Source organism: Lithobates pipiens, unplaced genomic scaffold (genome assembly GCF_037356315.1).
Source record: "Lithobates pipiens isolate NorthernLeopardFrog02 unplaced genomic scaffold, aLitPip1_a1.2 Scaffold_35, whole genome shotgun sequence".
Lineage (NCBI taxonomy): Eukaryota > Metazoa > Chordata > Amphibia > Anura > Ranidae > Lithobates > Lithobates pipiens.
In genome coordinates, this window is record NW_027507811.1 from 24,718,418 (window position 1) to 24,741,203 (window position 22,786).

At 44.1% G+C, this 22,786-nt stretch overlaps 2 protein-coding genes across 3 annotated transcripts; one reads left to right on the forward strand and one right to left on the reverse strand.

The window, feature by feature from the left end:
- Nucleotides 1–1,845: 1,845 nt before the first annotated feature.
- On the reverse strand, nt 1,846–8,124 carry LOC143956265 (uncharacterized). Its single transcript, XM_077466472.1, has 7 exons — nt 8,082–8,124; nt 4,665–4,780; nt 4,398–4,541; nt 4,227–4,311; nt 3,799–3,896; nt 3,287–3,425; nt 1,846–3,191 (listed from the first exon to the last, which is right to left on the reverse strand). The coding sequence occupies exons 2-7, from the start codon at nt 4,731–4,733 to the stop codon at nt 1,966–1,968; spliced, it is 1,761 nt and encodes a 586-aa protein (XP_077322598.1). The 5' UTR covers nt 4,734–4,780; nt 8,082–8,124; the 3' UTR covers nt 1,846–1,965.
- On the forward strand, nt 2,254–22,352 carry LOC143956224 (uncharacterized). Of its 2 annotated transcripts, none has more exons than XM_077466400.1 (8): nt 2,254–2,392; nt 18,324–18,467; nt 18,554–18,677; nt 18,794–18,891; nt 18,981–19,109; nt 19,208–19,336; nt 19,438–19,579; nt 20,930–22,352. In XM_077466400.1, exons 2-8 carry the CDS (start codon nt 18,342–18,344, stop codon nt 22,126–22,128), a joined length of 1,947 nt encoding a protein of 648 aa, XP_077322526.1. In that variant the 5' UTR covers nt 2,254–2,392; nt 18,324–18,341; the 3' UTR covers nt 22,129–22,352. The 2 variants fall into 2 exon arrangements, with proteins under 2 accessions (XP_077322526.1, XP_077322525.1); XM_077466399.1 differs by lacking the exon at nt 2,254–2,392 and adding an exon at nt 10,875–11,045.
- Nucleotides 22,353–22,786: the final 434 nt, after the last annotated feature.

Sequence of the window (22,786 nt, forward strand, 5' to 3'; positions counted from 1 at the left end):
AATTGGTTCAATGATTTACGTACAGTACACATTAACCACTTCCCGATGGGTGGATGTCCTTGACTTTCATCTGTTATATAGGATGATCCCGGTATCTTTTTTTTTTTTTTCAGCCAGCGATTCCCTTTTGTTGTAAAAGTCCATCCCAGTGGCTAATTATCTACTAAATTGCTTTTACAGGCAGCAGATGGGGATGTCCCCCTCCGCCCATTGGCCCATCCTGGGCTCTCCCATGTTATGGAGGAGCCCAGTATCTAAGCCGGCTGTGCCACCGGGTCACCATAGAGCTGGTCAGGGACCAAATGGTTCCTGGCCAGCTCTATGATCCTGGGAGTCCGGGGCTATAGAGCTGGCCAGGGACCGAATGGTCCCTGGCCAGCTCTATGATCTTGAGAGGCTGGAAGCAATGGTATGATGTCCCTTCCTGTTCTGGCAGCTATGATCATTTCCATTTTTTTTCCCTGGAAAGCAGAGATCAATGTTGATTTTTAATCTCCTGCTTTCCAGGGTAGAGGAGAGATTTGGGGTCTTATAGATGAATCCATAAAGAGGACCTGTTATGCCCTATTCCTATCACAAGGGATGTTTACATTTCTTGTGATAGGAATAAAAGTGATAAAATAAATAATTAAAAGGGACAGTGTAAAAAATAAAAATAAAGCTTTTCCTTCTCCCCATGCTCACGCACAGAACTGAACGCATACATAGGTCACGCCCACATACGTAAATGGTGTTCGCACCACACATGTGAGGTATCGCCGCAAATGTTATAGAGAGAGCAATAATTCTAGAACTAGACCTCCTATTATATAATATTGGAGATTTTTAAGTACCGTAGTTGGTGCCATTCCACGAGCATATACAATTTTAAAGCGTGACATGTTAGGTATCTATTTACTCGGCGTAACATCATCTTTTATATCTTGCCCAAAAAATTGGTAATTTATTGTTTTTTTTTTTTGCATTAAACTTCATTAAAGTGTATTTTTTCCCCCAAAAATTGTGTTTGAAAATCTCTGCGTAAATACCATATGACATAAAAAAAATTGCAATGCCCATTCTCTAGGGCCTCTGCTTAAAAAAAAAATTATATATAAAAAAAAAATTATATATATATATATATATATATATATATATATATATATATATATGTATGTGTGTGTGTGTGTGTGTATATATATATATATATATATATATATATATATATATATATATATATATATATATATATATATATATATATATATATATATATATATATATATATATATATTTACATATATATACATACATACCATGTTTGGGGATATGAAAGAACAATCAGTCTGGAATTCGCCGGACTCCTTTTTTTTATGGTATCGAATTACATCACAGGTATAGCAGGAACAATTAAATGTGACGCGTTTCACACTAAGTACAGTGCTTACTCAAACCTCCTGTCTAATATTTGGGGGTTCTGAGTAATTTTCTAGCAAAAAAGATTTAATACTTTTTTACATATAGGAGAAAAATGTCAAAATTGGCCTAGGCAGCAAGTAGTCAAATGAAAATCAGACGTTGTGTTAACTCATGATCATTTTCTAGCTTGCACCTTCTTTTTTTTCGTCCAGACAGACGGAATTGGTTATCGAAAGCTCTACTCTAACAAACAGGTAAACTATCGATCTTTCCTCTTACGGAAAGTTTTGTCTGAATTTCTTACCATGTGTACTGGCCACTAGAATAGGACCACAGTCTATGAATGCATCTAAGCCTTCTCTGAGTTTTTGCACCATTGGATGAATAACGAACCAGATCCCGATAAGGAGACTTGGTCTGGTAAGAGAAGTGAAGGAGGAGATCAGGTTGGCTCAACATTTTTTTTATTTCATGTATATCGTCTGTACAAAAATCGGAAAACATTCGGAATGATTTCCACCTGAGCGAAAAAGTTTGGTCTTCCTGAGGAACAGGAAATTACCTGCACTAGGAGGACGGTGGCTTCATGGTGGTGTGGACTTTCTGATGGGTGACCAGTTGGGCTTTCTGTGCAAAACATTTCTCGCAGTGGTTGCAGGAAAATGGCCTTTCACCCGTGTGCGTCCTCTGGTGCCTCCGCAAGGCCGACTTCTGGACAAAACTTTTGTAGCACTCGGAACAGGCATACGGCCGCTCGCCCGTGTGAATGCGCTGATGAATAGCCAACTGTCCTTTATCAACAAAGCACCTCCCACACTCCGCACAGGAGTAGGGCTTTTCGCCTCGGTGAAGGCGCTCATGGATGACTAAAGCCCACCTCTGGACAAAACACTTCCCGCACTCCGAGCAGGAAAATGGCTTCTCGCCAGTGTGGATCTTCTCATGGATTCGCAAATAATTCTTGAAAGCAAAGCTCTTCCCGCACTCGTTGCAGGTAAAATCCTTATTGCCATTGTGAGTCTGTTGATGCATCAAAAGGGAGGACTGCCTGGAGAAACACTTTCCACACTCCTTACATGGGAAAGGCTTTCTGTCCGTGTGGATGATCTGGTGGGAGGCCAAGTTGGTCTTGGTGGTGAAACATCTCCCACACATGGGGCAGGGGAAAGGCTTCTCACCTGTGTGGACTCTGACATGCTGGATGAGTTTTGATTTCACTGGAAATCGCTTCCCGCAATCAGAACACGAATATGGTTTTTTCCCCGTGTGGGTTGGCTGATGAACCTCCAGATCACTTTGCAAAGCAAAGCTTTTCCCGCAGTCCGAACAGATAAATGAACTGATGTCTGTGTCCATCTTCTTGTCTTCGGCAAGGCTTGGCTCCCATGTAAAATGAGTACCAGGCTCATCCTTCTCTGGTTTGGAGACAGGTGGTTCCTCAGGATTAGAAGGGTTGGGAGATGTTGCTGAACTAGGAAGTCCTGCATGTGTATCTGAGTTATTGGTATATGGTCTATCAGGAGAAGATCCCTCAGGATTAGAAGGATCAGTTGGATTGCCTGTACCATGAAGTCCTGGATTTGGGCTAACAGTATGAGACCTATCAGACCTATCTGAAGATGACTTCTTAGGGTTAGGGAGATCCGGTGACCTATCTATGCTGTGAAGTCCTGCATTTGAGATAAAGTCGTTTTTTCCTGAATTTTCTTGGGTGGTGACATCATCTTCACCATCACAGGTTGGAGATGAGGTAGGGCAATCCTTAGAGATTTTCCTGACGTAGAGTTTCTCTGCTGGGAATATATAGAAGGAACATGATTACTTTTCTTGAGAACTTACCATCTTTTTGGCATCAGATCATCTTTTGTAATCAACATATATTACCCACCTGTGCTGATCTCTGCAATAACTTCTTCCTCCTTAATGGTCCCCTTCATTTCAGTGTTCTCCATCACATGCTCAGGATCCCTAAAAAATGTGTCGTCTTCTTCTTCACCTTCATTCTTCATTTCAGACATAGCTTCATTCTAAGGTTTCCAAAAAAAGGGGACATATTATATAACATAATTTAAGACTTTATATCAAAATGTGGGTGCTGCTCAGGGAAGATTTGAAATCCAGGTTTCAGCGTGATGAGTGCTGACTGGAAAAGAGCTTGTCCAGGCTCCAAGCTGCAGCAATATAGAGTAAAGGAGCCCATGCATTTCACATCAATGGCAGACCCATGTATGGAGTTCTGAATGGCAGCCTCAGCCTGGGCTCCGACCAGGCAAAGCCCCCAATGCGTTTCACTCTGCCCCTGGAGCTTAATCAAGGGGAAGAATGTTGGCTTGTATTATCTACATATCATTCCTAAGGATTGTACAGTGAAGTCACGTTGAGGGTCTCAGCTCCACCTACCTGATGATGGTGAGGGGTGGTGTGACCATCTTGTGTGGAATCCTGGGAATACAGGGGACAGGGACATCTCTCTGGTGGGTTCCCATTACTGGATCCATCTGTAGGAAACACACACACTGACTGAATACATTGTTTCTATGTGTTTATCAGATGATGGGTGATGCTAATTTAGTGGTCGACAGTCTAGGGGGGCTCCCCAAAACAAATTGTTGACATAATGCTGGTTGCTAAGACTAAGCTCACTTCTACTATATCTCCAGGCTAGGGGTCTCCAAACTTTGTCCACAGGCCAAACTGTCCTACAGCTAGGGTCAGGGTCATCCACTGATGTGGAAATTATGTAGAGGCAGCTCTGATGAGGACTCTGGTGTAAGAGGGGCTCTAATGAGGACTCTAATGGGGCATCTTGGTGGACCTCATTTTCTTACCAGGCGATAGGAATGAGTGTTGACTCTCCATCTTCTCATCCTTGTATAAATCCTTACATTCTTCTATATATTTCCAACTTGGAACCTGACACACACAATAATACAGTCACCATCCAGACACATCCCTCGTCTGTTACTGGATAATGTCCCAGAATTCCCAGCACCGCTCACCTCTCCTGTCAGCAGCTCAGTAATCCTGTCAATGACTTCTAGAATCTTCTGCTTGGTTTTAATTTTGGATATCAAGGAGGGAGGTGGAAACACCAAGACAGGGCTCTGTCCATCATCTGATGTCTTCTTAACTACTGTGAAATCCTGTGTATGGCAAGAGAGATAAAGGTAATACTTCCCAGAATCCTCCTCACCTCTCCGGTCAGGTCCTTTTTTAATTAATAGAGATAAGTGTGGTGTCATGTGACCTCCCAGAATCCTCCTCACCTCTCCAGTCAGCAGGTAAATGATCTCCATAGTAAGATTTAATATCTTCCCAAGTTCATCCTTGTCCATTTTGCTTACTGGTAGAACAGACTCTGGCCTTAATATGAGTGGGTGACCTTGAGGAAACCAGACATTACAAAGTTAAAAAGAAAAAAAAACCTTCAATGGAGTTGTCAGTAAAATATTGTACATTACAAAATACTGGCAAGTAACATTTGCATATTAAGATATCCAAGGCAATATGGAGACTTAACTCTAAAGCATTTAAATAAGCAACCATGTATTCAAGAAACAACCCATTGCCTTGTAGAACCTTAAACGTGTATTTTTACTCTGGATAAACCTCAGAGCAGACCTGAGGACACGGTCGTGTGTTTATGGGAGAGCTGTCTTTAGTGTTCATTTATGTACTGGAACCCATTGCTATGTCCTCATTCGATGAACAAAGGACCATCAGGAATTTTTCATCAAATCGTACAGTAAATGGTCACACCATGTACTTGCAAAGGTACACTATCCCTTGGATATACAGGAGAAGATGGGGCACTGTAGATATCACATTTTGGGGCTTTGAGGACATGGTCTCATGTTTATGGGAGGGTGTTTTACATACTGGAATCCAATGCCTTGGACTGTGTCCTCATTCCATGAACAAAAGACCATCAGAAATATAAATTATATCATTAAATCATAAATGGTCACACCATATATTTGAGGAGAACCTTAATAAAAGGTACAATATCCCCTGGAAATGGAGGAGAAGATGGGACACTCTAGATATCACATTCTAGCCATGAGCCTAGATGGTCTACTACCACCATGACCGCTTGTGGTCTTTGGTGAACTTCCAAATTGGAACCTTGCCTCCACCATCTCTTTCCATTTGGCCTTGTCTTTTTGTTTTTGTGCTCGAAAATTTCTTAGCCCTTGTACACACAGTCGGAGATTCCGACGGAATGTGTCTGATCGGACCGTTTTGTCGGATATTCCGACTGTGTGTGGTCTCCATCAGACTGTTTTCGTCGGAGTATCCGACAGACCAAGTTTTCCAACTTGTTGGTAAAATTTTCCGACAAAATGCTCCGATCGGACATACTCCAATCATGTGTAGAGAATTCCGATCGGACAAAGTGCCACGCATGCTCAGATCAAATTCCTACACCAAAGCTATTGGCTACTAGCGTGAACGTAGTCCCGTCGTAACGAAATAACGTCATCACGTCGGATTTTCCGACAACTTTGTCCGACCGTGTGTATGCAACAGTTTCGGACAAAATCCGTCGGACAAAATCCGACGGATCTGGTTGTCGGAATCTCCGACCGTGTACAAGGGCTTACTCTGGATAAAACTTGGAGCAGATCTGAGGACATGGCCTCATGTTTATGGTAGGGCTGTCTCCAGTGATCAAACATTATATACTGGAATCCAATGCCCGGGGACTGTGTCCTTATTCCATAAACAAAAAAAGACCATCAAAAATAATTACTTGTATTCAAATCATAAATGGTCACGCCATGTATTTGAAGAGGACTTTAATAGAAAGGACAATATCCCTTGGATATGGAAGAGAAGGTGTGACACTCTAGATCAGGGTTTCTCAACTAGGGTTCCTCCAAAGGCTATACAAGCAAAACAAACAACCTCCGTGCTCTGGGTGGATGTTCCGGCAAAGGAGGACCTTCAACAACATAAAGATGGACAAGACTTTTCAGCCCCCTGAGAAATGGGGAAGCCCACAAAGATAACTAGAAAAACAAAAACAGAGGGCACACCAGCCTTGCACGTTACCTTAAAAACTCTTTTTATGAAAAAAATAAAACAGATGTGTACTCACAAACAGCATATGATATCAAGCTAATCAATATCCACAGTGACCCACAAACTCTCCTCCACTACGTCAATCCCAGCTTAGGGAAGGCCCTTTCCATGGCTGATGCGTTTTGAGGATAGGTACCCTCTTCTTCAGCTCAAAAACAAAGGAGAGGGTACCTACCCTCTAAACACATCAGCCATTAAAAGGTTGAGCCATTGAAGGTTGAAAAAGACTGCTCTAGAAGATATCACATTCCAGCCATGAGCCTTGATGACCTACCACCATTATGACCCTTTTATGGTCTTTGGTAAACTTCAAACTTGGAACCTTGCCTCCACCATCTCTTTCCATTTGGCTTTGTCTTTTGCCAGGTTAGCGTTCTGCTTTACGTCACGACAGCCATTAATTTTCTGGATGTCATCCATCCACCATGTTCTTCTTCTCCCTTTCCCATTCTTTGGTTGAGCCATTGAAGGTTGAGAAAGGCTGCTCTAGAAGATATCACATTCTAGCCATGAGCCTTGATGACCTACCACCACCATGACCTCTTGTGGTCGTTGGTGAACTTCCAACCTGGCCTCCACCATCTCTTTCCATTTGTCCTTGTCTGTTGCCAGGTTAGCGTTCTGTTTTATTGTACTTCAGGGCAGCCATTTATTTCCTGAATGTCATCCATCCACCATGTTCTTCTTCTCCCCTTCCTGTTCTTTGTCTTGCCCTCTTGCATCTCCTGGAGGTCCTCTCCAGATGGGCTTCTTAAGATAGAGCCAAAGAAAATTGGCGATTATCTCTTCAATATTCCTTCTACTAGACCTTGTTCAGTTTTATCGACTCTTCATGAATCATTCATGACCATGTTCCTCCAGATGACTTTATGGCTCCTTCTTTAACACCAACGTTCAAATCTTCTTTGTGAGGGAAAACATTTCTGAGCATGGAGTGGAGTTGCATTGGTAGCAATATCTTCTATGTTCCTCACCAGCTCTTTGGGTCTCCAGAAACTTTGTAGGGCCTTTGGCAATTCCAGGTCAGCATCGTTCTTCAGGTTCTCATGAATCCATTGTCTGGTTAGTTTATAATATGTAAAATGGGCTGAATAACATTAATTGTATCAAAAAAGATAAACACGATGAATCTGTGCCACAGTAGCCGTGTCCTCCTCCTTCCTCCACATTTGTCTGATGTTAGATTTGGATGTTCTTCTATGTTCCTCACCAGCTGTTTGGGTCTCCAGAAGACTTGGCCAAATTCAGCTCTGCCATCATCATTGTTCTTCAGGATTTCATGAATCTATTGTCTGATTGGTTCGTTTATAATTCATAAAATGGGCTGAATAACATTAATTGTATAAAAAAGACAAACAGGATAAATCTGTGCCACAGAAGCCGTGTCCTCCTCCTCCTTCCTCCACATTCGTCCCACGTTCAGTTTGATGTGAAGATCTGAAGAAGTGACTTTCCTATGAGCTCCCATTAGATTATGATGTCAGAGGGCACCATGAAAATGACATAATTGTGTAGGATAACAGTATGGATAGAGGTCACAGTGAGCGGTCGGACACAGGCGTTGTGTAGTCAGGAGGGAACACTGGAAGAACACATACCTGCACCTTTTCTGCTTCTCTGGGCTTCGGCTGATGATCTCTCAGGGAGGGGGAGGGGATGCACAGGAGTGTGGGTAATGTAGTTTTCTATAGATTCTGTCACACAGCAAAGCCTTGGGCTGCAAAGATTAACCCTCGCCTCTCTGTAGACTGATAGATGGGGGATTAACCCCTTCCCAGCTGTGCACACACACATTTATTATGGATTCATCTCAGGCCTACTCTGAATGCAATAGGTCACTTTGGGTTAACCCTTGCCCTGCTGTAGAGGCATGATTCTGTTGGGATTAACCCTTGCCTTGCATGCAACCCTTGATGTGCTGCCTAGTTATGGTTTTACTGTGAATTAACCTTTGCCTTGCTGTCAATGAATGGTTATACTGTAGATTAACCCTCACCTTGCCATCTATGCATTGTGTTGCTGTGAATTAACCCTTGCTATGTTGTCTATGCGTTGTTTTGCGTTGTCGATGTGCAATTCTATGCAGTGTTTTACTGTGCATTAACCCTTGCTTTGCTTTTAATGATGGGCTCGATCTTGAATTAACCCTCGCCTTGCCATCTATGCATTGTTTGACTGTGGATTAACCCTCACTTTGCCATCTAGTTAGGTTTTTACTGTGGGTTAACCCCTGCTATGCTGTCTATGCATTGTTTTACTGGAGATTAACCCTTGCCATGCTGTCTATGCAGTGTTTTACTGTGGGTTAACCCTTGCTTTGCTGTCAGTGATTGGTTCTATCTTAGATCAACCCTTCTCCTTCCCATCTATGCATTGTTTTGCTGTGGATTAACCCTCGATGTTCTGCCTATGCCAGTGTGTTCATGAAATGTAACCCTCACCTTGCCATCTATGCAGTCTTTTACTCTTACTTTGCCATCTAGTTAGTGGTTTACTGTAGATTAACCCTTACCATGCTGCCTATGCATTGTTTTACCCCACACCCTTGCCATTCTATGCAGTGTTTTACTGTGGATTAACCCTTGCTTTGCCGCCAGTGATTGGTTGTATCTTAGATTAACCCTCGCCTTGCCAACCATGATTTTTTTTTCTTATTGTGGATTAACCTTCACCTTGCTGTCTGTCCATTGCTTTACGGTAAACTCACCCTTGCTTTGCTGTCAGTGATTGGTTGTGCTTAATCCTGATTAACCCTCGCCTTGGTGTCTATGCATTGTTTTACTGGGAATTAACCCTCGCCTTGGTGTCTATGCATTGTTTTACTGGGAATTAACCCTCGCCTTGGTGTCTATGCATTGTTTTACTGGGAATTAACCCTCGCCTTGCCTTCTATGCATTATTTTACTGGGAATTAACCCTCGCCTTGCTGTCTATGCATTGTTTTACTGGGAATTAACCCTCGCCTTGTCGTCTATGCATTGTTTTACTGGGAATTAACCCTCGCCTTGGTGTCTATGCATTGTTTTACTGGGAATTAACCCTCACCTTGGTGTCTATGCATGGTTTTACTGGGAATTAACCCTCGCCTTGCCATCTATGCACTGTTTTACTGGGAATTAACCCTCGCCTTGGTGTCTATGCATGGTTTTACTGGGAATTAACCCTCGCCTTGCCATCTATGCACTGTTTTACTGGGAATTAACCCTCGCCTTGCCTTCTATGTTTTGTTTTACTGGGAATTAACCCTTGCCTTGCCATTTATGCATCGTTTTACTGGGAATTAACCCTCGCCTTGGTGTCTATGCATTGTTTTACTGGTAATTAACCCTCGTCTCGGTTTCTATGCATTGTTTTACTGGTAATTAACCCTCGCCTTGGTATCTGTGCATGGTTTTACTGGGAATTAACCCTCGCCTTGCCATCTATGCATTGTTTTACTGGGAATTAACCCTCGCCTTGGTGTCTATGCATTGTTTTACCATGGGTTAACCCTCACCTTGCCATTCCATGTGGCATTTTACAGTGTATTAACGCTCGCCTTGGTGTCTATGCATTGTTTTACTGGGAATTAACCCTTGCTTTGCTGTCAGAGTGGTTGGTTCTATCTCAGGTTAACCCTTGCCTTGGCATCTACGCATTGTTTTGTTTTAATGTGGATTAACCCTTGACCTGTTGCCTATGCCACTGTGCTCATGAAGCTGAATTCTCACTGTGCCCTCCTAGTTAGTGTTTTACTGTGGGTTAACCCCTGCCTCGCTGTCTTTGCATTGTTTTACCATGGTTTAACCCCTGTCATCTTTTCATTGTTTTACCATGTATTAACCCTCATTCTGCCATATATGAATTGTTTTACAATTTACGTTGAAATTAAATTAACCCCCACCTTGCTGTAAACACTGTGTCATTTTTCTGGATTAGGTCTCCCCTTGTTGTAGACTGGTGGGACATCAAAAGACGAGATCACCTGGAGCTGGGGTTGCCACCTCATCCCTTTAAACCCGAACACATATGAATTGCATGGGTTCTGTGGCTAACTAAATTCACTTGGTGCCTTATCTGCATTAAATCAGTCTCAGAACCTGTGTAATTTATATGTGTTCAGGTTTAAAGGGATGAGGTGGAGCAGAAAGCCACTGAAATCACTATAAGCATATGGTGGTGGCCATTTTGTTGTAGCCCCCCAATGTGGAGACCTCCTAGGAATGAAGCTAAAAATGAACACATGAGAAGCTGAGGAAATTGAATTTGTTCTCAGCTGTTTTTTATTTTATTTTTTTTGTTGTTTGTTTGTTTGTTTTGTTTTGGCAGATATTGGTAGACAACAGATATTGATAGAAAACAGTAATTTTAAGAGTTCCTCTTGGTCTACAACAAAATGGCCGTGCTGAACCAGGCAGAGAAGGGTTTTGCTTTTTACCCAGAATGCTGGGCGTGGGAGGGTGGAAGCTGTTTGTCCAGGAAGTGAGTGGAGGAGGTTGTGAGCCATGGAGGAGAACTGCACCCGGCTGACGGAGACCATCCTGAACCTCACCCTGGAGATCATCTACCTGCTGACCGGGGAGGTGAGGAGGATTCTGGGAGCGCAGGCGCCAAGTCCGCTCCTTTTTATTTCTTTGGTTTTCAGTGACAAATCGTCCCAAAAAATTGGAGTGCTAATTTTTCCTTTTTCTTTTGTTTTACAAATTGTCCTGTGTTTGTTTTTTTTTGTTTTTTTATATGTGCTAAAAACTTTATAGAAACCTTTATCCACCATTTGCACCCTAGCAATTTTGCGCCTACTACACTCAGCAACAGGAAGCAATTTATTTTCAATACAGGCTGCCCGCGTTTCTACGCTCGAAAAGGTACGCAAGTTTTTTTTAAAAAGCGGTGTTATATTTTTGGCCCCGTTGACTTTAAGGCCCCATTCACACTTGAGCGTTTTTTTTTCCCATATGTGTCGCGCACCAAAACGCACACGTCTTCGCACGCCAAACACATCAAAGTAGCTCTAGAACCTTTGTGGTCGCAGAGCGTTGTATGTTTTGTTTTGTTTGTGTGTTTTTTTTGTTTTGCTTGTTTTTGTTTTTTTTGCGTGTTCCACCTACCGCGGCCTTTTTTACTGGAATGGGCCGCCCTACGTGCGACAAACGCCCTGAAAGTAGCTCCACAACTATTTTCGCTCGCAGAGCATCATGCATTTTTTTTTTTTTTCAGTATGTGTCTTGTAGTGCCAAAACGTGCATCTGCGACCCGCGCTTAACAATTAATGGCATCGAAAGTGCCACCCGTGGTTTGCGGAAAACTGCAATTTTTTTGTGCGCTTTAGAAAACTCGCAAGGCCTAAGGACTTGTTTTACCTTTTGCGATTGGGCCAGTTATCGCGTTTTTAACGTTCCCTCTTTTGCCACTGAGGGGTGTACGCATGCCGCGGCCAGGATACTTTGCGACAGGAAATTTTACCCCCCTGTTGCGCTAGGCGGGCGGTACCGCCTCAACCCATTTAAGTGAATGGGGCTGTGTTGCAACCGACCCCGCAACTGCGCACTATGCGCAGTCTGCAGCATTTAAGGGGTTAAATCAGGTGATTGTGGGGGGGGATGCAATACTATGACTCCTCACCACCTGTCTATTGCTGCCCGAAGTGTGATCTGAGTGTGAGTCATGCTTCATACAGCAAAGCAAGTGTGAACGAGCCCCTAATAAATGCACGACACAAGCGCCTTGCACTTGAGCGATTCTCCTTTCATAGGGCGGTAAAAACAGGCGATCTGCATTTTCTACACCCCCACCCTGCTTGGTGCAACCCACATGGTCACAATGCTTCCAGTGCAGCTGGGTGTGACAGGCAGCAAACTGTCCAATGTAAGGGAATTGGACCGTGCTGCAACCATTGTGGTGCGCCCCCTCCCATGCAAAATCCCCATTGGGCTCTATAAAAAAAAAAGGGGCATCAGGGGGTTATAGTATCACCTCCTCAAAGCTTGAAAACCTCTTTTCACAGTCCTGAAAAGCAATCCACTGCAGATCGCTTTTCAGGGGAACAGTAAACAATGTTGCTAGTGTTAGGGCTCACTACACTTGCAGCTGGGGGGGGTTGTAGTGAGCTCTAACGGTAGTTTACTGTTCTCCTGAAAAGCGATCTGCAGTGGATTGCTTTGTGAGGATGCACACATGTCATAATGAAGGGAATCCTGCGTGGCACTGACACGTCGCTGTTCTTTGCTGTGATCGTTTAATAAAGCGTTGGACCCTTTAATGGAGATCCTTGGCTCATGCACATGCCCCAGTCGTGATGGCTTGCTGAACAGCTGCAGCAGGAATTAGGGCCCCCCCATTGCATTTCGGAAACCACTACCTATTCAATTAAATGGGGCCACACTTCAACTGCCTTGCAACCACATGCAGTGCGCTCTTTCTTGCTGCGCAGTACTGCAATATTTAGGGGGTTAAAAACGGGCAGTGAGGAGGTGCCCTATCTGTCAAACACCTCTGAAAAGCGACCTCCCAAGCCTTGGTTGCTTTTCAGTTGAGCAGCAGTCTTTGCCACTAGTGTAAAGGAGACCAACTATTCTCCCCCTCTTCCTATCTAGGATACAAACACTTCAGAGAACGTTGGGGTTGGATGAAATTTTAAAACCAGTGATTCAGGGGTAACCGCCTCCTCACTGCATGTGGAACATCCCCTGCCAATTGCTTTTCAGAGGGGGTGGCAAAAAAATAAAAATAAAAAAATTGTCAAGTCAGAGTATGGGCAATGCTGGGACAAGGTCATCCAGAGCCCAGGGCAAAGGTGCCCAATATGTATTCTGCTACATGTTTTTAGTAAAAGGAAAATTCCTAATACCGTATATACTCGAGTATAGGCCGACCCGAATATAAGCCGAGTCCCCCAATTTACCCCCAAAAAAACTGGCAAACTTATTGACTCGTGTATAAGCCGAGGGTGAGACATGCCTGTCCATCCCTGTGTGTGTGTCCGTCCATCCCTGTGTGTCCGTCCATCCCTGTGTGTCCGTCCATCCCTGTGTGTCCGTCCATCCCTGTGTGTCCGTCCATCCCTGTGTGTCCGTCCATCCATCCCTGTGTGTGTGTGTGTCCATCCATCCATCCATCCCTGTGTGTGTGTGTCTCCATCCATCCATCCATCCATCCCTGTGTGTGTGTGTCTCCATCCATCCATCCATCCATCCCTGTGTGTGTGTGTCTCCATCCATCCATCCATCCATCCCTGTGTGTGTCTCCATCCATGTGTGTGTGTGTGTGTGTGTGTGTGTGTGTGTGTGTGTGTCCAGCCTACCTTTGTCCCCAGCCTCCGTCCCGTGCCTTGCCTCCTTGCCTCCGTCCCGTGCCGTGCCTTGCCTCCTTGCATCCGTCCCGTGTCGTGCCTTGCCTTGCCCCCGTCCCGTCCCGTGCCGTGCCGTCCCGTGCCCTCTTCGTCGGCGGCCATTGTAAAGTTCAAAAGCTGCGCCGCCGCCTTCGCCTGTGATAGGCGGAACACTGAATTTCCCAGCAGCCTGTGTTCCGCCTATCACAGACGTCGTATCATCCTCGTCCGTAGTACGAGGATGATACGATGTCCGTGATAGGCGGAACACAGGCTGCTGGGAAATTCAGTGTTCCGCCTATCACAGGCGAAGGCGGAGCCGGAGGCGCGGCTTTTGAATAGAATGGCCGCTGTCTGTCTGCTCGACACGCTGATCGAGCGGGCAGACAGCGATGACTCGAGTATAAGCCGAGGGGGGCACTTTCAGCCTCAAAAAAGAGGCTGAAAATCTCGGCTTATACTCGAGTATATACGGTAAGTGTATATTGATTGGTTTGTGTGGAAGTTATAGCGTCTACAAACTATGGGATATATAATGGAATTTTTTTTACATTTATTTTTATACCAGTAATGGCGGCGATCGGCGACTTCTAGCGGGACTGCGATATTGCGTCGGACAACCTGACACGTTTGACACTTTGTGGGGACCAGTGACGCTAATACAGAGATCAGTGTTAAAAATATGCACTGTCACTGTACTAATGACACTGGCTGGGAAGGGGTTAAACATCTAGGGTGATCAAAGGGTTACCTGTGTGCCTAGCCAGTGTTTATGTGTATTATGTGGTGCTTTGCAGGGGAACAAAAAACAGCACATCCCCGCTGACAGGACAGAGCTCTGCATTGTTTACATTGACAGAGCTCTGTCCTGTCTTCCTCCTCCTCAATCAGTGGGCGTCGGCAGTCATCCATTGGCCGGCACCCGCTGATCAGCTTGTGCTGTGTCTAATCACTGCACGGCCAGAGGCGCGTGCACGTGCCCCCTACCCAGAAGTGCCGGATCGCGTATATAGTCGCAGGCACAGGAGAGCCACTCTGCCTCCATACTGCTACGTGAGGCAAGTGGTTAAGCTGGCCATACGCTATACAAGGAGATTGTACAATTTAGATTTACAACTAATATCACTAATATAAAGGCCTGAGGAACTGGATAGAAATGGATTGGATTGTATAGGTTTGTCCTCAAATTATATAGTTTTGGTGAATGTAAATAAGATTGCACAATCAGATTGTAGGGTGTATGGCCACCCTTAGATGATCGACCTCTTCTCTCTAATGAGGGAAGCTTGCCTTTTTACTATGGAGGGGGTTTTTTTCTATCAAAATTGGCTGTGGCTTTGTGCTGCAGCTTTTGCATCAGTTGACTCCTCTGCTTAGCCTTGGGGACCATACCCCGACCCCGCCAGGACTGCAATGTCTAATTTGGGCATTAGATTCTGTGAAGCTTCACACTCAGTTAACCTCAGGGTGCTGTACAAGTCCAGAGCTCTGATCTTCAGGTGGTGGAGCCCTGGGGGTATGACCATCATGGAGACATAAGGGATACTTACTTGCAAATTCCCATTTTCCCTCCTCGCCAACACCATACCATCTCCACTTTGCTGTGGGAGCTCAGCATTAACAGTTTGACTCTCCCTTTGGCCTGTTCACAGCCTTCTGGGTTTTTTGGAGTACTTGGGCCTGTCATTGGCTAGGTCCTGTCCAGAATCTTCTTGCTCGAAGACAAAATTTTGTCCCTCTGCTCAGGTGCCTGGGCACGTCAATCCCAGTGTTGACCCTCAATTTGTGAACGCAGGATGGTTGTGGGCTCCATGGTAGCCTCATACAAGGCACTACCATATACTCAGTTTTACTCCAGACCCTTGCAACTCAACTAAGAATAGACTTTCCCTGGTGTGGTGGGTTTGCAACACGGTCGAGTCCCCCCCCCCCCCCCCCCCCCAAAAGACATTGCAAGTTCTCATTATGCATGCCAGTCCTGGATGCCCTCTTGGTGTAGTGGACTTCCCCGTCGTCTTCTGTTGTCTCTTGAATGCTGGACCCCTCAGCTGCCAGGTCATCCAACAAGAATCCAGTTGAACACAGCTGAAGCCTACATCAACCATCAAGGAGGCACCAGAAGTTGCATTGTTCCCAGAGAAGTGGATTTGATGCTTTCTTAAATGGAACGACATGTCCTAGCCAGGTTTTCCATCCACATGCTAGGAAATGAAACAATCCAACTTTTCCCTGCCATTGGCATCTGGTTCTGGCAGTACAGGCTCTCCATCTGTTCTAAGCCCCTTACCACAGTTGGGGGAAGCTGGACATGGATCTTCTGTTATCTGGGTTCAACAACAAACTGGACAGGTTTGTTGCCAGGCCCAGAGATCTGTGGACTTTCACAGCTGAAGCTCTGGTGGCTCCATAGGATGAGTTCCACCTATTCTGTGCCTTTTCTCCTCTACATCATCATCATCATCTTCTTTGTCTGCTCTGCAGAATTGAGATGGAGGACATTGTTGTAATTTTCACTGCCGGGAATTGGCCCAGGAAGACTTGGTACGTGGATACACTTTGACTTCTGGCAGATTCTCCATGGGACCTTCAATATCGTCCAGACCTTCTGTCCAAAGGACTGGTCTACCATCCTGCTTCTTGGTCACTAGCTATAATGGCATACTGTTGAAGCCCAGGCCCTAAAGGACAGGGACATATCGAATTTGGTCATCTCTACCCTTTTTATCATGGAAAGTAGACCATGGGATGCATTACGATCCTTCCTCTAGTAGCATCTAACTTTGAGCACCATCGAGGGTCAAAACTTGGCCTTGTCATTCTGTTTTGGAGACCATTGGCCTTCCATTCCATAGTTAAGCCATTTGTGCAGGGTGTTGCACACTTTTCTTCATCTGTACATTTCCTTGTGACTCTGTGGAACCTCAACCTTCGTTCTCTTGGCTCTTCAGAGGCCACCCTCCATAAATATTAGGGATATTCCCTTGTCTGACCTCACTTGCAAGGTGTCTCTTCTCATGGTAATCACCTCTGTGTGGAGGGTCCCCGAGTTCATGGTCTTATCCCGTAAAAACAGCCCTTCCTCTAGTTACACAAGGACAAGGGTGTCCTGAGACCTAAAGCATTTTTTCTCCCTAAGTTGATTTTCTCCTTCGCCCTCAGTTAAGACATTATGCTCCCCTCCTTAGGTCCTTCTCTGAAACATCCCAACAAAAATTCTCTCCACTATAATGACATGGTGCACACTGTGAGAATCTACTTCTCATCTAAAGCCTCCTTTCTGTAATTGGATTCCTTCTTGTCCTTCCAGAAGGTTATCTCAGGGGGCTCCTTGCTTTCCCCTCCACCATTGTTAGGTAGATTCCAAAAGCTATCATTCAAGTCTATAGCCTAAATGATGGGGTTCCTCCCTTTTCCTGTTTACGGCACACTGTAGCAGGTCCATTAGTGCTCCTTGGGCTCTTCAGCATCAGGCATCTATTTCTCAGGTTGGCAAAGTTGCCACCTTCCTCTCTCCTCATCTCAGTCACATAGCAGGAAGAGGTTCTGTAGCCCTTTAGATGTGTGCGATTTTCATTTCAATATTCGTTTTTCAGACAAAAATTAAATTTTCGGAGGCTTGGATATATGTGAATCTCAAAATCGACATGGTAACGAATGTCAATAAATCCGAAAAAAAAAGTTACAACAAAATTAATAAATGCATTTCTTTCATTCGGTTGATGATAGTAGTTTGGGCCCAATGGGAAATTAATAAAATTTTGGAAAATTGTTCGATAATTCAGACTCGAATAATGAATAGATCTGAATTTCATTCCATTCGTTAATTCGGATGCACATAACACCAGTTGATTTGGTCCAGTTAGTTCATGTCATTTCTCTTGGGGGTTTGACTAGCATCTGAAAATATTGAATCTTTCTGATTTGAATCTGTCCGGCTTTGTTAATCTATCGAATGTATGGCAATCTTCTGGAAAAAAATGCAAATTTTTTCGACTCTACTCGAACTGCCAAAGATGTGAAACGAATTCCAAAAACAAATTGGTTTAACATAAAAAATATGACAAAACAAAATTCTTCAATGAACAAATGTATCGAAGATGAAACGGAAATTTGTAGCACGTCTTGTAGTCCTTGGAGATATTTTGGAATAATGCAATTAATAAGATTTTAGCACAAGAAGTTACCAGCTCACTGGAATGAGAGCAAATAAAAGAAGTTCAATGTTACAGTCTACTTACACTTTAATTTGAGGCACCTTTACCGATTATCTAGCTGCTGGTCTCCTGGTTTAGAAAAAAGGTTGTTGTTGTGTCCACTGGTTGGCCAATATTTTGGATTACTTGATGAAGATCTGAAAACTTTAAGAGCCCATTTATATCTTTGCATTGTGGTAATGCGTGCAATACTACAACGCGTTTCAATGAATGGTACATGCATTAGAGTGACCCTTTTTTTTTTTTTTTTTTTGCCACCCCCCACGTGGAATAACTGATATTCTTCGAATTTTAAAATGACTGTTCTTCTCTCGTTACAGGATCATATAGTGGTGAAAATGACATCAGGGAATAGAGACAACCCCATTACAGCTCCTTCATCTCTGTCCTTGAAACCCGAAACACGTAACAGAAAAAAGATTTTAGAAGTCACCAACAAGATCACAAAGCTGCTGACAGGAGAGGTGAGCGGTGCCGGGAATTCTGGGACATTATCCAGTAACAGACAAGGGATGTGCCTGGATGGTGACTGTATCATTATGTGTGTCAGGTTCCTGTAAGGTGTCAGGATGTCACTGTCTATTTCTCCATGGAGGAGTGGGAGTATTTAGAAGGACACAAGGATCTCTACAAGGACGTCATGATGGAGGATCAGCCGCCCCTCACATCACCGGGTAAGAGGAGACTTTATTGTAAAGGAGAGAGCAGTATGGAGGGTCCACCTAGATCCCCCATCATCTGATAAACACATAGAAACAATGTATTCAGTCAGTGTGTGTGTTTCCTACAGATGGATCCAGCAATGAGAAACCAACAGAGAGATGCCCCCGTCCTCTGTATTCCCAGGATTCCACACAGGAAGATCACACTATCCCTCACAATCATCAGGTAGATGGGACTATGTTGATATCAAGCTTGACCCTAAACTGTCTTAGACTATGTTCTTCTGTCATTAGTGCTCATTTTGTGATTCTTAGGGGAAAGATTTGAAAGCTGAGGCTAAAGCCGATGTATCCAGTAAAAAGAACCCACCAGAGAGAGGCCCCCGTCCTTTGTATTCCCGGGATTCCACACAGGAAGATGACACCATCCCTCACCACCATCAGGTAGGTGGGACTATGTTGATATCAAGCTTGACTCTAAACTATTAGACTTATGTTCTTCAGTTGATCATCGGTGCTTACAATCATTTTTATGATTTTAGAGGGAAGATATGAAAATTGAGGTTAAAGCCAATGTATCCAGTAAAAGGAACCCACCAGAGAGATGTCCCAATCCTCTTTATTCCCATGATTCCACACAGGAGGATCTCACTATCGCTTACCATGATCAGGTAGGTGAAGTACGGTAGAACTCAGTTTGAGTTTCTATTCTTCCTTGTAGTGTATTACTGCCTACAGGTTAAAGATATTATCTGTTTCTTTCTGGGATTAGAATGAAGAATTGATTAATCTTAAAATCAAGGTTGAAGAGGACGAAGAAGAGACTTACGAGAGGGATGACCTGCAGTCATCTGAAGATCCTGACATTTTGGTTACAATTATAAAGGAGGAACCTTCTCTAGATAATGAAACCGGTACTGTAGATCTTGAACGCTTCCCAATGCAGTGCACCATTTTGTTTTGTAGGTCTAACAATTAAAGGTATGCATATTGACTGAGGCTAGGATCACACTTAATACTGATGCGGCTCCTGTGCATCCTGGTTCACCGTTTTGGGTTCGATTTCAGCCCAAATTTTTGTCTGAATTCGGACCAAAAGACGCACAGGGCTCCTGTGGAAATTTTTACCAGAGCCGCAGCGGAGATATGTGAACTGGCTCCAAAGAGCTGGTCAAAATCTCCTGCTATTGCAAATTGGATGGGGGAAGCCCCCACTCAATTCGCAACGGTGTGAACCCAGCCTGAAACTGATTGAGTAGACCCTCTCATTATCTGTCAGTTTAGACTATAAACTGTAGACCAGCAAAAGGATGCAAACGTTGGTTGAAAAAAGTCACCAAAATTACATTTGTTTATGCCTCGTTTAACCTTCAATCATATCTATATTTTCATGTTTGTGGCTATTAGCAATGAACTAATCCTGCCTATATAACCACAAATACAGTAATGATTATTTCAAGATCTAAATGTGTTGGTCATACATGTGAGCTTTATGGTTAGAGTGGAGCAACGTTTCATCTGCATAGAGAAAATCCTTCATTTATAAGATTGTGAAATCTTGTCCACAAGAACATCATTGATGTACCTAACCCCACCATCTAATGTGCCCAACAAATGAGGTGGAAGGTCCATCTGCATTCCTCAACATAACGTTGTGTTCCCAACAAATTAGGTGGAGATACTGTACACCATATGAAAGGTCCATCTCCATTCCTCAATATAACGTCATGTTCCTAACAAATGAGGAGGAGATACTGTACACCATATGAAAGGTCCATCTCCGTTCCTCAATATAACGTCATGTTCCCAACAAATGAGGAGGAGATACTGTACATCATATGAAAGGTCCATCTCCTTTCTTCAATATAACGTCATGTTCCCAACAAATGAGGAGATACTGTACACCATATGGAATGTCCATCTCCATTCCTCAACATACTGTCATGTTCCCAACAATTAAGGTGGAGATACTGTACACCATATGAAAGGTCCACCTCCATTCCTCAATATAACGTCATGTTCCCAACAAATGAGAAGCTCCTGTACACCATATAAAAAGGTTCATCTCCATTCCTAAATATGTCACGTTCCCAAAAAATGAGATGGAGATACTATCGTATTGTACATTTTATTTCTGTTTTCATATCAATGTTAGGATTGAAAACAGTCGCATACCAGAGTTTTGTGAAACTGTTGATCACTAGACCAAAATATAAGAAATTGTAGATACATTTTATATTGCTAATACTAATTTTTTTTGCCAGCAGATGGAATCGATGTCCAGAATACCTTAGAGGGACCCCTTATTTTACCTTCGGGTTGCTATGCAGAAGATAATACCATCACTCCCAATAGACTCATGGGAGGTTTCTCAGATGTGGTAACACTTGGAGACACTAGGCTATTTCCATGTCCTGAATGTGATGAATATTTTAGAACAAAATCGTCACTGGCCATCCATGAGAAAACCCATGTAGGGGAGCGCCTGTTTCCATGCACGGAGTGCGGGAAATGTTTCACAACAAGATCAAATTTGCTGAAGCACCAAAAACATCACGTTGGACTGCTGCCCTTTCCTTGTCCGGATTGTGGGAAATCCTTTGAATTCAAGTCAGGGCTGGTCCATCACTTGAGACATCACACAGATGAGAGGCCTTATTCATGCACTGAATGTGGGCAGAGCTTTAAGGAGAAGTATCATCTAACAACGCATCAGAGGATCCACACGGGTGAGACGCCGTTCTCGTGTCCGGAGTGCGGGAAGTGTTTCACCCGAAAGCACACGCTCATCATACACCAGCAGAACCACCTGGAGAAACGGCGGGATAAGCTCCTCAAAAAGAAAGAGCAGCTGCAGAAACTTAGTATAAAAGAGGGATCGCTGATCTGCTTGGAGTGCGGGAAATCTTTCAAAAAGAAATGCGACCTTTACGTACATCAGAGGACTCATACGGGCAAGGAGATCTTTTCATGCCCAGACTGCGACAAGCTATTCGTAAAAAAATACCAGCTTCAGGTCCACCAGAGGGTTCACACTGGCGAGAAGCCATATTCATGTACAGAGTGCGATAAATCCTTCAAAACGAAATCAGAACTCAACACGCACCAAAGGGTCCACACCAGTGAAAAGCCCTTCTCATGTTCTGAGTGTGAAAAGTCCTTCAAGAAAAAGTCCCACCTCATTCTCCACCAGAGGGACCACACTGGGGAAAAGCCCTTCCCTTGTTCTGATTGCGGGAAGTCGTTCAAGTCGGGGACCCTTCTCACTTTGCACCGGAGGGTCCACACCGGTGAGAAGCCCTTTTCCTGTCCGGAGTGCGGCCGATGCTTCTCGCAAAAGGCGCACCTAAGTAAGCATCTGAGACTCCACTCCGGCAAGAAGCCGTTTTCCTGTTCGGAGTGCCGGAAAAGTTTTACAGAAGAAGAGCAACTCGTTTTACATCAGAAATCCCACAGCCAATGATGATGCAGGATTGGTCATCATCATCATCATCAAGTATGAGCCTGGTGGGTTTTGCCACCTGTTGGCTTTCTATGTCTCTTTGGGACTCTATTGATTAGCTTGTCCTGCCATAGTTCCTTTCCACTATAAACATGTGATATGTTCATCTGGGAATGTCACCATAACTGTTGAATTCTTTATATAGAACCAATAATAAATTCAATATGGAAGTTTTCTGACCATAATTCCTGGCTTTATTCCTATCCTCCTGGTGGGAATCCCTCTTAATGGTGTGCTCACCTGGGAACTCAACACAGGGATTGTGGGAGCCCCTCATAAAGGGCACAGCAGGTGTGTAGATCCAGGAACTTGGCAAAGGGGATGGTGGGAACCCCTCATATTGGGCATAGCGGGTGTACAGGCCTGGGCAGTCAGCACTGGGATGGTGGTGACCCCTCATAATGGAGTGTTGACCTGGGAATCCAACACAGGGGTGGTGGGAACCCCTCATAAGGGTGTGCTTACCTGGGAATTCAGCACAGGGTTGGTGGAAACCCCTCATAATGGGCACAGCAGTTGTGCTGACCTGGGAACTCGGCACAGGGATGGTGGGAACCCCTCATAATGGAGTGCTGACCTGGGAACTCGGCACAGGGATGGTGGGAACCCCTCATAATGG

Excerpts from the sequence above, each read along its gene's own strand:
- LOC143956265 (XM_077466472.1), bottom strand. The coding sequence starts at position 4,733 with ATGGACAAGGATGAACTTGGGAAGATATTAAATCTTACTATGGAGATC. Across the intron at positions 3,897-4,226 it reads ACACTCATTCCTATCGCCTG|ATGGATCCAGTAATGGGAAC; the intron begins GTAAGAAAATGA and ends TGTTTCCTACAG. Across the intron at positions 3,426-3,798 it reads CCACCCCTCACCATCATCAG|AATGAAGCTATGTCTGAAAT; the intron begins GTAGGTGGAGCT and ends TGGAAACCTTAG.
- LOC143956224 (XM_077466399.1), top strand. The coding sequence starts at position 10,968 with ATGGAGGAGAACTGCACCCGGCTGACGGAGACCATCCTGAACCTCACC. Across the intron at positions 11,046-18,323 it reads TCTACCTGCTGACCGGGGAG|GATCATATAGTGGTGAAAAT; the intron begins GTGAGGAGGATT and ends CTCTCGTTACAG. Across the intron at positions 18,678-18,793 it reads GCCGCCCCTCACATCACCGG|ATGGATCCAGCAATGAGAAA; the intron begins GTAAGAGGAGAC and ends TGTTTCCTACAG.